The following is a 17,131-nucleotide window of genomic DNA, read 5'->3' as shown; positions in this document are numbered from 1 at the left end:
GCCTTTGACAGTTCCGAAAACAAGTTGTTTTCTTTACAGATGCCCATGTTATGTGTAGGAACCGTTTGTGTCTACAACTATTGTTTTGGGCAAAACAGCTACAGTAGTCACATTACTAAATAGTTGCAAGTATTCTACAGTAAGGGTTATAACAAACAAATGGTTCATATGTTTTATACGAGTTGATGCTAAATATGTTTTGTAGGTTTGAACGTTTAAACTGAAAATTAAAGAAAAACAAGAAAAGTGCCATGTTGAAGCAACTCTTACTTCTTTTTGTTGCAAGTCTGTTTTGTCAATGCTTCTGCCAACTACCAATCGGTAAGTAAAGCAGTTTGTCTGTTATCACAAAGAAAAGTTTGTCAAATTATTAATTTTTTTTCAATAAAACGTATTTCGCATGTACAAGTTGTTTGGCAGTTACGTTGAAATCAAGGTATCGTACTTTCTAAATCTGTGTTTGAGTTTAAAAAAGTATAACGTAACTCAAACCTTGCAAAAAAAGTAAAAACATGGCTTGTGTTTGTGGTATACTACGCAAAACCTAAGCAATTCAAAATATTCACCCGAAGTAGTTTTTCAATATTGCGGAGTTAAAGTGCTTTGAAAGGCTTTTAAACTTGAAGTTTTGCAACTGAGTAAACGAAAAGATAAAAAGTCCAAAGCTTTCTGCTGTATTTGAATTGAAAACTACACTAAAGCAAGTGAAAAGAATGCAACAAACTTACACACTTTTTTTAGATGATTTAATCACTGGAGAAGCTTGCGGTGGTTTATCACAAGTAGATGGTGGACTGGTTGTTTCTCATCAACCAATAAACAGACTACCGCCTCCTATTTCCAACAACATTACGTGTTTCTTCACAATGCAATCGATCAAGTTTCGCCAAAAAGTTCGATTTGTTTTCAGGTAGAACATGAACAAAATATTCAGTTTTGAATTTTGTTATTTTTGACCAAAATGCATTTTTTTCTAATGTTTTTAAGTTACAACATACTTTACATAACTAGAGAGGTGGTAAAACTGATTAAAGTCTTGTGAAATCCAACTCTTTTTTGCAGTAACAAAACAAAAAACTCAAAAATATTTTTGACAGGTTTTTTAACTTACCTCAATTTGGTTATGTACTTTGAAATTTTGTTTATTTTGTTTTTTCAGCCACTTTGCTTTAACGCCAACTGACTGTTCGATTTCATTTCTAAAGTTTTACGATGGAAGAGACAATACTGCTGACCTGCTCGACACTATATGTCCACGTAAGTTAAAATGGTTGAATATATCTCAAAATTTTAACTCAAAACCCAATTAGCTTTAATCTGGTTACCTGACAACTTGCTATCTGAAATCATGGCTGCCAAATCACCTAGGGCGTAGTCTTTTTTGTAGACATCTTTACTGTATCACAGCAAAACATAACACAGATTTTATTTGTAAAAGACGAAGTGCTTTTTTGTCATGTACAATTAAACGGTATTTTTGTTTCGACTCCATTTTGAAACGTTGTAATGATTGATTCCTTCAGGATTTTTGCCTGGGCTTTTAACTTATTAGTGTATAAAAAGCAACTAGTGTAATCATAGTACGCCAGGCCTGGTAAAGGCGTCATGCCGAATCAGCTAGATTTTTCTATCCAGTGTCTTAGCATATGGGAGTGCTTGTTGGGAGACCGACTGATTCAGTAAAACGTCTTCAATGGACTTGGCGTACTATGATTTATCGAGAAGTATGCCGTGACCACTGGTCTGCATTGACGCTTCAGTGCTGATCCCAGTATGAATATATTCATCTTAGCTCACTAGTGTAACTGATTTTTAGTGCCAATGCCAATGCCAATAATCTTTTACAATTTACATAAATGAAGAACAAATTAAACTGGGAAGCCCACCCGCCTGTCAGCTTCAATAAAACTGACCGCTTTTTCGATTTTGTAAGTTGCAATAGCTTGAAAAAACACACATTTCCCCTTTCTGTTGTGTTAATTTTCTAGTTGACGATGTCGTTGGCCGAGAATTCACGAGTACAAGTTTCGAACTGACCCTGGAATTGAGAGTGACTTACACCGATGCAAATCCACCAACTGCAAATTTCACAGGATATTATGTGGGCTATACCGACGACAGAGGTAAGGTAGTAGCATTTTTGCTTTTGAAATTACAACTTCCAATTTTTGTTACATATAACAATCCACTATTTACTACAAACAAAGGGTAGATGTTGAGTTAAGTTTCTTTGTTTGGCAAAAGAAAACATAACAACACACCCAGATAGATGTAGTATTACGATATTTTTGTTTCTACAAATTAAACTAACGCACTGTTGCATTTTATGCCATTAGAAAATATTGTAACCAAAATTGTGAATACCGGTAATTTACTGAACACTTTAACCTAAAAAGTGAATTTTGTGATGCATTAAATTAAGTATAGAAAACATATTGCGATACAAGTGCACTAAAACAATCACTAAGCCAAAAATAACTGACAGCGCTAAGACGTTGTGGGGCGAAAAAAGAGGAAAACAAACGGTGGACTAAGGTTTGAACGCGCTGTCGCTACAACGGCGAATGTAGGCTATGCAGCAAAATTGCCAATTCGAATTTAATTCATTTTCAGATCCTTGTGTGGAACCAGACATAGAGTTTATGTGTGGAAACGGTCGTTGCATTTACAAAACATTGGAATGTGACACATACGACTCGTGTGGAGATGGCACAGATGAAGGCACCGGCCCTCCAACAAACTGCAATTTCACTACAACGACTCCAGGTACAACCACTACATCGGCTAGCACAACTTCAACGACGCCAGGTCAGCGTAAGGCAAAGTATCAACGCAACATTTTTAACATTGTTATAGTACCATCAATTTGAGGAGCCATCAGTTGCGCATTCAAATGTGAAAATATACAAATTACTTAAGAAGAGCGCACACGATCGGCGTCAGCTATTTTATTTTCGAAGCAGAAATATTAATTTTGCCTGTTTAGTTAACACCGCCAGTTTATGTCTTATTCCAATAGAAATAAAAATTGTGATTTTTTTAATTTGACTTTTGGGAAGGTTAAATATGTTTTCAAACAATTTTTCGGGCCAAGATAAATAATAAAATGTTTTTTCGTGAAAACAAAAAAAAATTGCTATTTTAATTTACATTTAAACCAAAAAGACCTCAAAATTTCACGTTTGCGAGGCTCCTATTTTTAAATAACTATTAGCGCAAAATGAAACCACTTCGAACAAAATCCGATAAGTTTTGCTTCCGGCCATGCAGAGTTTCGTCCGACGCAACCCATCAACAACCGACCACCGCAGCCTAATATTCCAGCAGTTCCTAACATACCTGATGTTTTCAATTCCGATATAACAGATCCAACCACGACTACTCCTACAACACCGACCACCACTGTCACCATAGCAACCACCACTGCGTCGAGCACGGCCGACGATTCAGTGAATCTTGTCATCATCGATCTAACTCCTCTCTACATCATATTAACCCTCACCTTCGCGCTTTTTGTCAGCTACCTCGTGTACAGCTTGCTGTCGATTCAATGCTTTAAAGCTGGCATGACTTCGTGCTTGCATCATTGCTGTTTGACGGCGATTCGCCGCAGACGAATATGGAAAGAAAACGTGGAAGAAAAGGTGAATATGTTCAGTTGAATCATAACACGCCAGGCCGATTGAAGGCGTTTTACCGAATCAGCCAGTCACCAAGCATTCACCATATGGCAAGGCATAACCTAAACGAGAAAAATCTAGCCTGCGGTGGGACTCGAACCGAAGGTATGTTGATTTCGTTTGGCGAAAGAAATGTTAGGCAAGGGCAAGGATATGGGCGGTACGCATGTCAATCCAACAAACATCAAGATAACCATTTGGACAAAAAATATTTTTATTAATAACGAAAGTGGCCTGGGCTAAAAAATCTATCCTGCTGTGGGATTCGAACCCACGAAAAAAGCTTACCCAGGCATTTTTTCAAACAAAAAAGATCTTCGTCTCTACTATGAAGCTGACATGTGCTGCATACAAGGCAGGCAACGGTGCCTGTTATTCGACTTTCGAGGGGTTCTCCACTGAGCCTTTGTAGCTCAGTTGATAGAACGCGAGTCCCAGTAAGACTCCTGTCGTGGGTACGAATCCCACCGCAGGCTAGATTTTTCGCTACTATGCCTTGCTATATGGGAATGCCGGGGAGACCGGCCTGATTCGGTATTGCACCTTCAATAGACCGGTCGTAGGCTACAATGATTTGTTAAACAAAAGTTTATACTTCTATGTTACAAAGCGACGTTTTGCGCTAATTTGCAAGTTGCTGTGTTTGTTTTCCAGTCGAATGGACGTTTAAGACGCAAAATCACTCCCGAAAACCGAAACACAAGCATGATAATCGAAAACCTGAGCACGTGCGACCTTCAGAGAAACGGCAAGGTCGCCATGGATGGGAAGGAGTCTGTGTACGCCACCGCCGCTAGCGCTAATGGAAATAGCTTGGCGGATAAAAACACGATTTCGGAATCGTTGATAAGAAATGCTTAGAAAGGGAAACTGAGGTCAAAGTTATGAATCGACTTGAATTCATTTCCTTATTGACTTTACTTTACTTGAGCCAACTTAAATCTTTGATAACGACTTAAATAGACTAAGTTATTCGAACTTGTTTTACTCTACCTGTATTTAACACTTCTTATGTAAAAAAATAATACGCTGGTCTTATGAATCAGACACACTTTGTATTGTTAACAATTATGTGTCAACGAAAAAAATTGCCAACAAAATTCAAACTTAACAAATGAATAAATCCTGTACAAAGCTGTAAATTTTTGCTCGCGCGTTTTTTAGGTTTGTTTCTTTTGCAACCCCGAGACCGTAAGATGTTTTTGTGAGCCGGCAACTCACTGTGACAACCAAAGTATTTTAAATCTATAGTACGTACGGTTTCATCGATTTTTGTGCTTGCTAACAGATGCTGATGGCCCTGTTAAGGCGAAATTTATGCTTTTCACAAGGACGATATACTTACACATTTGAACTCATTTAATGACATTTCAGCTTACTTTTGCCGCTGATCGTTTAGTTGTTTGAAGAAACATTGAATAATGCAAACTATACAATCGTTCTCTACGCTGGGCGCTAACCTGAAATCAATAACAGCACAGTATCAGGTAATGCTTCCACGTTGAGCTACCAACTAGCAATTTAAATCAAGCTTTATGCTTCATGAACCGACCTTTAATAACGTACCCAGTAATACACAGTCATCAGTAATTATTCAGGGCACAGGTTATTTTTGCTCCCAAAGCAGTCAATGATCGTTGAATTTTTTCACAATATTTCGGTTCTGCAGGACCCTGTTACAAGTGCTTCCTCTACCAGTCTCTTCAGACAAATAGCATTAAGTTATCCTTTTGGTTACGACAACTAATGCCGAAAACGATACTTCGTATTTCTGTCAATGCATAACATTTGTAATTTAGAGCTTTCAAATTCAACCAACGTGTATAGACAGTGTAGTACTTCTTATGAGATGAAAAGCACTTGAAGAGTTCAGAATAAGACAAAGTTTTTACACAGAGAACATTTTCCAATCTGAAAGGGACAATGTCTTTGCTGATTACATAAAGCATTAGAATCAAAAATGCTCTTTACAGGCATGGGCCAAAATACTACTCTACAAACAAAAATCAATTTTTAGTTGAATAATTTTTCTATATGCTTTAGTTGCATAAAACCCATATTCTTTTTAAAAAAGTGCACTGAGTTCATTAAAATACCTTCAAGTAATTTTTGGAAAGGGGTTGCATTACTACAAAATGGTTTGCAACCACTGCAAAATATGTACAATATTTTTATCTACATGAAAGCATCTCTCCATTGCAGTATCAAAGATCATCAAAAACACATTTACAACTAACATTGACATTAAAACTGTTGCTCAAGATACAGGGAATTAGAACCAAAAACTACTTCAACAGCTTAATCTTTTGTTATTGGCAACCTAAAACCGACTCAATAATAGATGCAGTGGTGGGATTCAGCCGGTTCTATAGGACTGTCTCACAAAATTTGATGAGATCAGCGAACCGGTTAGCATTACTGGTTACTGTCAATTGACCTTTTGGCAACAGAACCAGCTGAAAAATATGACTTTTGTGATAGAACTGGCTGACAAAAAAATTTGATCCCAACACTGAATAAATATTTTTCCGACATGCTAACATTATTGAAGCTGTTTCACTGCCACATAATTTTAAGTGGTTAAAATGAGCTTGTCAAGTGCTTATGTACAATAGTCACCAAAATCACTACAAAAAATGATGCATATCGGACTTCTGAAGCAATTAGGATTCAACATACAGTAAATCGCCGCACAAATTGAACTTTAAGAAGACACAATGAAAAACAATTGCTATGTACATACAGAAATGGCGCTAAAATATGACAACATAAAATAATAAACAATTCAAAAAGAGTAATTTTTGAACATTTACATAAAATAAATGCCAGTGGTTGGCAAGGTGACAAAAATATTAACAATCAAATCATGTTTATTTCAGTCAATCTATATGTTTTCGTATCCATCCATTTTTTGGCACTTGCTAAAAAAATGCATGTAAAAAAAACAAGTCACCCAATTTTTTTAAAAACTTAAAAACAAAAAGTGCCAAATGTTTGTAAATCAAAACTAGAATGTTACAAGGTCATTTCAGGGTTGGAGTTTGAAAGCAATTGCCGATTCTCCAATGTTCCACAACACATGTGCCAAGCGACCGACCGGCACCTGTGAACCTTGAATTGTTTCCCATCGTTTAATGGTTTGAAATGCCTGCAAAAAAGGTTTTAGTGTGTTTATGTCAGGTATTCATATTCTTGTCCCTTGGTTAAGCAAGAAACCTTATTGCAACGCAGTCTGGTAAATTCAATATTTGTCTTTTCATTTTCGTAAATATTTGACAAACCCTACCCCGTTTAATCACTAAACGCAACCTTACTGATTACAAAAGTGGTTCTTTACCTTGTTGCTATCACAAGAACAACCGATAAATTTAAATCACTTTCTTTAAAACACAAAACAAACATATACCATATATTTTTGACCAAAACATAAAAAAACATTAGCGTTAGGCAAAAAAACGTTTAAAACAGTATGTATTTCCTTCAGGAAAGAAGACCTATGAAATAACTAACAACTAGATTTTCATGAAGAATGTCATCAAGGTACTAAAAGATGACAATGTGTTTACCCATGAATAACTGTCCAATCACACGTTTTGGAGTAATTACCTTTAGATTCCAGGGTTTAAAAGTTGTTGTAAAAAATATTTTGAATACCAAGAATCAAAATTTTTAATTTAACCAAAATTCATGTTAAGAATCACTAATTTGGTCTGTACCTTCTCATACAGTCCATCCCTGTCATAATCATGGTTGATGGCATCGATGCTGCCTTCAGGCAAACTCATGTTTCTTGCCATTCGTTTCCATTTATGTCCAATATTAACTGCCACTAAATCTGCATCAACTGTGGTCATCGCACGCTGTGAATCTACAGAGAAGTAAAAATTCAGAACAGTTAGATTGAAATGTCGGTTGCTATATTAGATGCAAACCTGATGCGGGAATTGCTTGGAAATCTGGAATAGAGTCTTGTGGTGCAAGAGGCCTAAAATTTCCTGATTCTGCCGGTGGTTGGTTAACCACAACATTTACTGCAATCACAAAACAACTGATGTCTTGTAACAATAATGGCAGAGAGGTTTATAAATAACTTGTTTGTTTAATTGATGTTTTCTTCTCAGTGGGCCAGAATTTGTAATGCTTTCAATGAGATGCTGCTGTAAATCCCTTAGTCAGTTTAGCGGGACCAGCACGAACTTACAGGTCTACAACAATCTTATTTAGACTTGGATAGTGCTACTTTTAAATTGTGTGCAATATGAAAACGTTTCCAATACTGAACAATACTTATTCATTTTGTCACAATTAACAAAAGAAGGCATTTGTTCGCGAACAATCAAGTTGATACTTCCAGTCTTGTTTGTGAAGTAACAAATAGCACGCCAATAGTCAACAAAACACAGAAAAGTTTCAAAAAGGACTTCCAAATTTGATTAAAGTATCCTCGCAATACAGCTTACCATGGGTTGAACTTCCAGCATGTGGAATACTGGTAGAAAATCCCACCCTGCCTGGTGTGTTTAACCCTGGCATCTCGGAGAATGGGGTTGCACAATCACCCTCAGCTGCACTCTCACCAACAATTTGCATGGGTTCTGATTCACTGATGCTTTCATCGTTGTTATTCTGCATGAAATAAAGTTTAACCATGACATTAAGCTTGGTTGAGAACAAACTGAATAGAAAGTTGTATAAACGATAAAGCATGTCACTTTTTATGTGTATTAGGGCAATTATTTTCCTTCATGAAACAAAACTGTCTTGGTTAGTAACCCTATTACTGTGGAGAAGGATTTACCTGTACAAGTGAACTATCCGGTGACTGTAAATCTCTCAGCATAGATGGTGTTTCCTCCGCTATTAAACTCAATTGCTCTGGTGGTGCTTCCACTGGTGCCTGTGCCTGTTCTCCAACCGCTGGTGCCTCCACAGGATTTGGATTCACCAATATAGTAGGAGTTGGTTGTGCAATTGGGTTACGTCGGTGAGACTGGTTATTTGCTGGTTCGGGACTTTCACCATTTGCTGGTTGAGCAACGTCCATTGGATTTGGATTTACCAATATGGTTGGTGTTGGTTGTGCAATTTGATTATGTCGGCGAGGCTGGTTGTTTGCTGGTTCAGGACTTTCACCACTCGCAGAAGATTGACCAACTTCCATGAAATTTGGATTTGGGTTCACCAATATGGTTGGTGTTGGTTGTGCAATTATGTTGCGTCTTTGAGACTGGTTGTTTGCTGGTGCAGGGTTGTTACCATTTGCAGAAGATTGACCAACTTCCATTGGATTTGGATTGACACAAATGGTTGGGGTTGGTTGCGCAATCAGACCACGTGGTTGTGTTCGGTTCAAAGCTGGTGCAGTAGCTCCAATGTTTCCGGGAGCTTGGTTTGAAGAGGGTTGGTTTAAGCTAGAAAGGTCAACATATATTGTTGGAGTTGCTTGTGCTACAACTTGTCTAGCTCTTGCAGGTTGGAGTGGGGGTCTGGGCTGGGGTTGGGGATCAGGGTTCACTAAAATTGTTGGGGTTGGTTGAGCAATTCGGGGTTGTGGAGCTTGTACCCCTGGGTGGTTGTTATCTTCGTCCATTTCTGACTCTGGAGCTGCAACCTAACAACAGGAAAAGCAATGATCCTACGGTCTTCTTCAGGTGCATTTTTTGTGTGTTTTATCGTCTTTGATTTTTTATGACAACTTCGTGTTTTCATTTTATGTCACTACCCTGATGAAGGTGTCTCGTATGGGACATCGAAACGTCGGCATATTATAACAAAGACTGCTGGAAGAGCTACATATTTGTTTATACCTTTAAGTACCTTATTCACATAACAAACATGGCTGTGCCTTCAATATGAACAAAACCTAAACTTGCTACGAAAAATACCTATTTTAAACAATCAGATTCTTATTGGGGATTGTACCTGGGCTGGAGCAAAAACTTCAGTGGTACATGAAACCTGGGCATGGATGCCGCGTTGTACAACCTCATCGCGAATTGGAACAGGCACCGCAAATAAGGGTTGCTGCTGAGGCATTGGGGCGGGGCGATCGTGTGCAGCAAGAATTGCAGCCTGCAAAATAAGTTCAAATATTTATCCAAAAGTGTATAGAGTAGTTCAGTTATGTAAATGGAGTAGTAGTTTTATTTAAACAAAGGGCATAACAAAGATGGGAGGTGAGGTGGGATCCATTAGATTAGATAAGTAGATACTACAATTCATTTTCGAGTAACTGCTAGTTTCAGGCAAAATGTATGCACACATTCCTAAGTTTTTACATGAACAGTTTTTTTTTTTTTTTTTGAGAATGTGTTTCCATATTCAGTGCTACATTTATTTATACCATCACCCTTAGGAATTTCTATGTGTAATACTTTTTTGAGAACACAGGGATATTAAAAATCTATTTTTGCAAACAAAACAACTTAATATAATCTTAGTGTTAGAATCACTGCATAAATCTATTTAGTAGCTTGATTATCACCTTTGCAGCCGATTTAACCACTTTTTAAAATAAACAATTGAATCTTTGATCAACAGAAGTTCAGCTGTTAGCCACAGAATTTTGGCCAACATATAAACTCTTGGTCATGCACTTTGATTTCAAACATGGGCTACCTGCTCAGCAGCAAGCCTTGCTTCTTTTTGTTCTCTTCTTCGTCGCAGGTATTCTTGCTGCAGAATTAAATAATCAACATGTGGGATTTTCCTGTAGGAAAAAGTCTTTAAATATGATAAGGAGTAGGATAACTTACATATTGATCCTGACACAATCTAGTATCCCTCTCTGCAGCAGCGAGATCCATATTCCTTCGGATTGTATCTTTCAGTGCTGTGAAAATTATGTTAAAGCCCACATTATGACACAAGCAGAGGTTTGTTCATTTTTATCCTCAGTGGGCGGGCAATACCCAAATGTGTTATGTTCACAATGAGTCCTCTACCGAGCCACCTCATTATTACAAGTCTGTTGAATTTTTTTTTTGACTTGGGAATCACTGGGTTAAGGCAAAAACACAAGAAACTGAGATAGAATAGGAACCCACAACATTCTGATCACAAGGCAATTGTGCTAACCACGTGGTCATCTCTAAGTGAATGTGTGAGTCCTTGTAGGGATTGAGTCATGGGTTCGAATCCCACCATAGAACAGAATTTTCTAGGCTATGCCTTGCCACATGGGAATGCTTGGTGACCAACATATTCGGTATTACAATCATCCTGGCATAATCTGGAGTGCCATTACATGGCTATACTAGCCCGCATGGCTTTTCTTGTCATCAGCTGTACTGATGAGACCTTATAGCTCGAAACAATGTGCAATATCTGCAGCTTACTTATTCAAGTAATGGCTCCATGCTTTAATATTTATATGTGTTAGATAATTATAAAACATTTCTTTGAAAACAATCAGTCACACAAAATAATTCCTAAACTTTATGGGTTTGTAGCTATCACTAAATAGGCGTTGCAGCTGAAATGTGAAAAAGCTTAAGAACAATTAATTCGCATCATGTGACGGGACGAAGCTGTTACTCACCATGCAGCATTGGTCTTTGTTCTGGCTGCAGGGTGAAAGTGCTCACCATAACATCACGTAGAAACTGTGGACGGTCGGGTTTAATCTGTTCCTCAGTCAGGATTTGGCCCTCAGATACCATGTGGTAAACTCTGTCAGTCTTTAAACCTTCGTAAAACAATGTATTCATGACAGTTTACAAACTAATGTTTTATTTGCACAAAATGAGGCCATAAACATACTGAGCAAAATATCTTTTATTTGTGTAATAAATCTGTACATCTTTAAATCGTTGAAAAACAAAGTATTTATCCCAGTTAATAAATAAACATGCAACAGATCAGGCAACAAATTTATACAGCAAAGCTCCAGAGTTAAAACAATTTTGTCTTTAGTTTTTTGCTACACTTAACCTATGTAAACGAACAGTAAAAAAAATAGTTTTGTTGGCAAGGAGATGTGTATATTTTTGTGTATTCTTTTAAAAGTGAGTTTAAGTGATCATAGAATCGTATTTGCATCCTTGCTTTATATTTTAATTACTGTTTTTACTGTTTAAATTGTTAATCTTGCTTAAAGAGGATATAATACCTGGGTATGGTTTAGCATTTGCCATCAATTCCCACAAGATAACTCCAAATCTAAAAAAGAAACCAGAATGAACAATTGTTTGTAACACCTATATATACATAAGGAAACTTTGGCTTCTGGAATGTATTGGTCAACCACACCTAAGTAAATTGATATAAGGAAGTGACACTTTGTTTTCCAACAGTCATTAATAATCTGGACACAAAAAACTATCAGTCCCAACCTGTTTTCAATTTTAGTTTATAAGGTTGACAACTACTTACAGCTTGGGTCAGTTAAACAGTTTTAATCTTTATGAAGATTTCTATGCAGACATAATTTTGCAGATTCTATTGAGTTAATGTACATTTTTAGGAAGCTTTATTTTTCTGCTAAAGGTTCGTCCTTAACTAACTACAGTTTTGGTCCAAGTTTATTACATCTTTTGCCTATTTACTATTTGGCTGTTTAATGTATTTATTTTAAAGCCTTCACTCTTTACCTAGTTGAACCTCCTTTAGGACATTATGATCCAACTTTTTTATTACAGACATTAAAAGTTGTTAACTTACTCCACAGGCCAGTGCCAAATAAAGACTGTTTGTAGACTTCAGAGATTAACACACTGATACCAAAATCCAAACATCACATTCCTGAGGTATAGTTTGCTTAGAACAGCGGTTCTCAACCAGTGGGCCATGGCCCAATGGTGGGCCATGGAAGCATTTTGATTGGGCCACAGACCAATCAAATAGAAAGCATTTTTTAAGAATTTTCATTTGTGTCACTACACTCAATTTTACAAGAATAATGGCTTGGGGAGAAATTGAGAAGGAATGTAAATTAATTTGAATTATTCTATTTACGGTATAAAGTTACTTTGAGTTTCTGCAACCCCGTATGTTTATGATGTAATAAACTACTTTGTGATTACAATAAAGCCAGATAATAGCAGAATATTAATTGTGCAATTATGCGGTCATAACTGAAAGTGCTTGATTAAAGAAGGGAAAGTGCTGTTTTATGATTTTTTGCATTAACATATTTTGAACTTATTATCTGTTTGAAATATGTCCTGCAGTTTTTTTTTGTTCTGAACCTACGTTATAGTTGTTTCTTTCTTTCATAAAAATTTACTGGGCCACAGAATTTTTGTGCAATGAAAGTGGGCCACGAAAGAAAAAAGGTTGAGAACCACTGGCTTAGAACATAAGTTTAACAAATTGTTTCTGCTACTAGTTTATTAGCACAAAACCCAAATATTAACAATGCCTTGTTATGTCACACTTGGGATTTTTACAGCATTTTGTGTCATTTAGTCCTTACATTATAGGTCAGTAAACACAAAGCTTTAGTAATTAAAACATTTGACTTTCTTTAAACATGCCTGTTGTTGGACTACGCTAACTTACGAGAAAACATCATAAGCTGGAGTTGGCTTGTGGTTGATATTTCGAATGTTTTCGGGTGGAACATGGGCAATCACCCACCCCGGCCGTTCGAACATCGATCTATCACCTCTTGCCTGTTTCTGTCTGTCAGTTATGTCCTTTGCTTGTGTGGCTTGCATCATCCATGCATCACTTTTGGTCATCAAGATATCGCAGATCTAAAATGCCAAAATTCGTGTAACTTTTGTAAATCACTTTTTTACTTTAAAAAAGTTTAAAACGAACCAGGTGTACTTTAATTTAGATTTGATAAAAAGCCAAAAATAAATCATAAAAGGGGCAATTTTTTAGTTGAGTTTATTTCGCTTGGTGAATGTAGCAACACAATTGCATTAAAACAATCACCAAGCACATAAAAGTGGAGGGCACAATTGGTGGATGAGAGCTAAATATGTAATGTGACTCAGGGCCCACAATAAAGTGAAGTTAGCACATGTGGATAGTGATCGGACGAGTACCCGGTACTCGGTATCGAATGGTTTCAGTGGTATTGATACTCGTACTTGTAATCAAAATATTTTGCCTCAGTTTTCGATACCAAACTGGTTTAAACTTGAAGAGTACCGGCAACTTTTTGCCAATATTTGTTTCAGACAGCACACATCGGGAAAAAGTTCTGCCAGGTTACATATATTTTTTCGCTATCTTGTGGAGATTACATTTTTCCATGTGCTTCTGCATGTGTGTGGATGTGCATGTACCCCAGCCATGGCAGATAAATTAGCTAGTGAAAAACAACCACGTAAAACAGGGATGTAAAACTCAAACTGCTTTGAGGGCCAAAACCAAACCTGTCATTAAGTCGAGGGCCGCACTTTCGAAACAGTTGTTGCAGTGTAATGTGACAACAAAAATATTGCATGATTAAACAGTTAAATGTTCATTAATGCAATTAGCTACATTAAAAAATAATATTGTGAAAACTAACAACGAAATAAACAGTGTAGCAGAGTGAAATAACCAAGTGTGCTTTATTGATTTGTGAGAAAACAATAGCATACAATGACGCAACAATCGCAACCGCTGATTCTAATGATAGGCTATTTCTCTCATCTTATTAAAACGCTACATATACCAGTCAAAGAGAATGATTGTATCATGCAAACTCACGTGTCTGCCAGACTATTCCCCCTGAGTGAAACACATATAACTTCTAAAAGTTATTTCGCGGGCCGCACAAAAACTGTTGGTGGGCCGCACGTTTGACACCCCTGACGTAAAACACTATATTTAAGTACTCAGTACTCGGTATCGAAGGTATATACACATGGTACTTGTACTCGGTACTCGCTCCAAAATCAAATCTGGTATCATCCCATCACTAATTGTGGGTCAACACAACATTGGTCTCATTTACCAAGTCTTTAAACTCAGATATGTGGGTAAAACTTGGTTCAATAGACAATCATAAACATATTTTAAAGTTGTACAAAACTATACAACTTTTTTTATCCCTTTATACACACAACATTGCTTAGCACAAAATGCTTGTAGCTCCCAATTATTCTTATTGTAACAAACAAACCTTGACCACAAAGTCCTTGTCTAAAAGGACATTTGAAGATTTTAGCCGCTTGTGGACAATTTGTGGATTTTGTTCATGTAGGAAACACACGGCCTCAGCAATCTAAAAAAAAACAGATGAAACTTTCCAAAATTATGTCATATTTCTATTTGTCAACTATTCACCCAAATACCTCATGTGATATCCTGACTTTAAGTGCCCATGGAATTGTAATTCGCTGTAAGGTATCCTCGAGTGATCCATGTGGCATCAAGGGTTGAATTTGGGCCAAGCGTGTGTTTTCCATCACATATCCCCAGATTTCAATAATATTTTTGTGTTGTAAACGTCCCAGTGCATTTACTTCTCTCACCAGTCTGCCACTCATGCTGTAATGTAAACCACAGTAATGTAAATAATTGAGCTACGACAAGGCAGTGCACATGGTTCACCCTATGAGGCTTTATCAGTGCTGAAATATTTACCATACTGGCCTTATAAATCAAAGCAATATGCACTGCCTGCAGATTACTTGTTATTTATCAGTATTTTGCTTTTGTAGAAATAACAAGTTTCCAAAAAAAATAATAGCACATAACGGACAATGTATACACTTTCATTCAGTCAGAAACACTTCTAGATTTTGATTTCTGCTACCGATCTATTTACATTTAGCCTCTCGCTTTTCCGTTTTTGTTTATATTATTGTTGTCTATCCTTCATCTGAAAATACGTTTATTTCTCGTATGGTGACACGACAAAGGACAATTTTCAGTTTTCGGACTGTCGTCCGATTGTCGTAAAAAAACCAAAAAAACCTTCAATTTAAAAAAATAATTAGCCAATGTTTAGTTGAGTTTATTTCGCTTGGTGAAATAAAAACATAGTAACAGATTTGCACTAAAACAATTATGTGAGGTTGGTGCATTGTGGGACGTTGGTTTATCAAATTAATGTGGTTTACTACTTCTAACTCAGCGGTTCTTAACCTTTTTTTGTCCACGCCCCCCTAAGGTGTTTGTCGGGCACTTCATGCCCCCCTGAAACAGGCAAAAAACGACAGTTTTTTCGAACACATGCAGCAATGGAACTACAAGAAGTCTCCGTTGCCTATGTTGTAAACCAGGGATCACCTAATTACTGCCCAGGGGTGTTAAATGTGCAAACATTCATTATACATTTCAGTAATAATTTTACCTTGTCCAACAGGATTACAAGGCATAAGTATCATCCAAAAGCAGTTTGTTACATCACAGACAAAAGCAAAGAATAGTAATTGTGTGCGAATAATTGCCTTTTTAGTTCTTTGTGGTAGAATAAACGTGCATTAGTTGGTATGTGACAGTTTTAGATTTTTTATAATTTTAAAATTAAACAGCAATCTAAATACAAATAAGATCGTAGGAGACATGCAGACCCTTTGTGGTCTGGTCAAAATCGCCTCGCGAGTGCCAGTTTGGGAAAGGCTGCGTCAGAGCTTGTAACCCATGTGGCTTTCGAGCATGATTATTAAAATGATCCGGCCCGCAGTTAAAAAAATTTGGCGAACCCTGTTCTAAACTGACAAACCAAAAACTTTGCCTTGTATGACATTATTCAAAATTTGTGTTACGCCATAAGGTATCGCATCATAATATTCGTTTCTTGAATTCGTTTCGTTTCTGAAAACGTGGTGCTCGCAAACAATACACACTTGCAAAGTTAATCTTAGGGGAGGTGAGTCTAAAGTTAAATAAATTTGGTTATTTAACTTTTGGCTCACGCCCCCCCGTTAAGAACCACTGTTCTAACTACTACACTTTTATCCATGTAACACATTAAAGTACATACAATATCGTTGCAATACATGCAATTGCCACAAGAGCTCTATAAAGTTGATATAAAGCCTGGCAGCAACAGCTTATATTTGTAATTTTGTACATACAATATCGATATTCAGATTATACTATCACTTACGCATCTCGTGCCAGAAAAAATTTGGAGAAAATGCGAAGACAACATGATCCAAATGTCGGATGCCGAGCAGAATAAATTATACAATGTTGGCCTTCCTCTAAGACTTTCTTGTCAGTAAATTCCCTGTAGGCGATTTGCGTCAGTTCAAAGTCATCACCCTCACCAGAAAAGTACGCCATATTTCCGAAAATAATGCCACAGCACTTTCAGAAAAATGTCTTATTTCTAAATGTTGGTAATACTGATTGAAAACTACAACAAAATGTAGATGCATTAGTATCCAAAAAGAAAGTATCAAAGCCCTTATAGTATTGTTACTTTATAGTATACTTATAATAGTAACAATGGAACACTTATGCCCCATAATATTTTTTTAGACAGGATAAAATTTATTCTCATTTTTGCAACTTTACAGGTCATAAGATTTTAAACATTTTGTTCCTATTTGTTA

The 17,131-nt window shown here is 36.8% G+C and overlaps 2 protein-coding genes across 4 annotated transcripts; one reads left to right on the top strand and one right to left on the bottom strand.

The window, feature by feature from the left end:
- Positions 1-227: 227 nt before the first annotated feature.
- LOC145204732 (low-density lipoprotein receptor class A domain-containing protein 2-like) lies at positions 228-4,822 on the top strand. 2 transcript variants are annotated; one of them, XM_080077325.1, is made up of 7 exons: positions 228-321; positions 742-910; positions 1,160-1,257; positions 1,989-2,123; positions 2,614-2,766; positions 3,367-3,644; positions 4,335-4,822. In XM_080077325.1, exons 1-7 carry the CDS (start codon positions 252-254, stop codon positions 4,539-4,541), a joined length of 1,110 nt encoding a protein of 369 aa, XP_079933451.1. In that variant the 5' UTR covers positions 228-251; the 3' UTR covers positions 4,542-4,822. The 2 variants fall into 2 exon arrangements, with proteins under 2 accessions (XP_079933451.1, XP_079933450.1); XM_080077324.1 differs by having other exon boundaries at positions 2,614-2,808.
- Positions 4,823-5,427: 605 nt separating this feature from the next.
- Positions 5,428-16,951, bottom strand: LOC145204731 (uncharacterized). Of its 2 annotated transcripts, XM_080077322.1 has the most exons (14): positions 16,681-16,951; positions 14,918-15,113; positions 14,746-14,847; positions 13,182-13,378; positions 11,791-11,840; positions 11,221-11,367; positions 10,436-10,512; positions 10,299-10,355; positions 9,603-9,752; positions 8,479-9,291; positions 8,141-8,306; positions 7,613-7,711; positions 7,397-7,548; positions 5,428-6,828 (listed from the first exon to the last, which is right to left on the bottom strand). In XM_080077322.1, exons 1-14 carry the CDS (start codon positions 16,857-16,859, stop codon positions 6,709-6,711), a joined length of 2,505 nt encoding a protein of 834 aa, XP_079933448.1. In that variant the 5' UTR covers positions 16,860-16,951; the 3' UTR covers positions 5,428-6,708. The 2 variants fall into 2 exon arrangements, with proteins under 2 accessions (XP_079933448.1, XP_079933449.1); XM_080077323.1 differs by lacking the exon at positions 10,299-10,355.
- Between the last annotated feature and the right edge of the window lie 180 nt (positions 16,952-17,131).

This window comes from Phallusia mammillata, chromosome 8, assembly GCF_965637545.1.
Source record: "Phallusia mammillata chromosome 8, kaPhaMamm4.hap1.1, whole genome shotgun sequence".
Classification (NCBI taxonomy): Eukaryota; Metazoa; Chordata; class Ascidiacea; order Phlebobranchia; family Ascidiidae; genus Phallusia; species Phallusia mammillata.
This window is presented reverse-complemented; position numbering and strand designations above follow the sequence as displayed.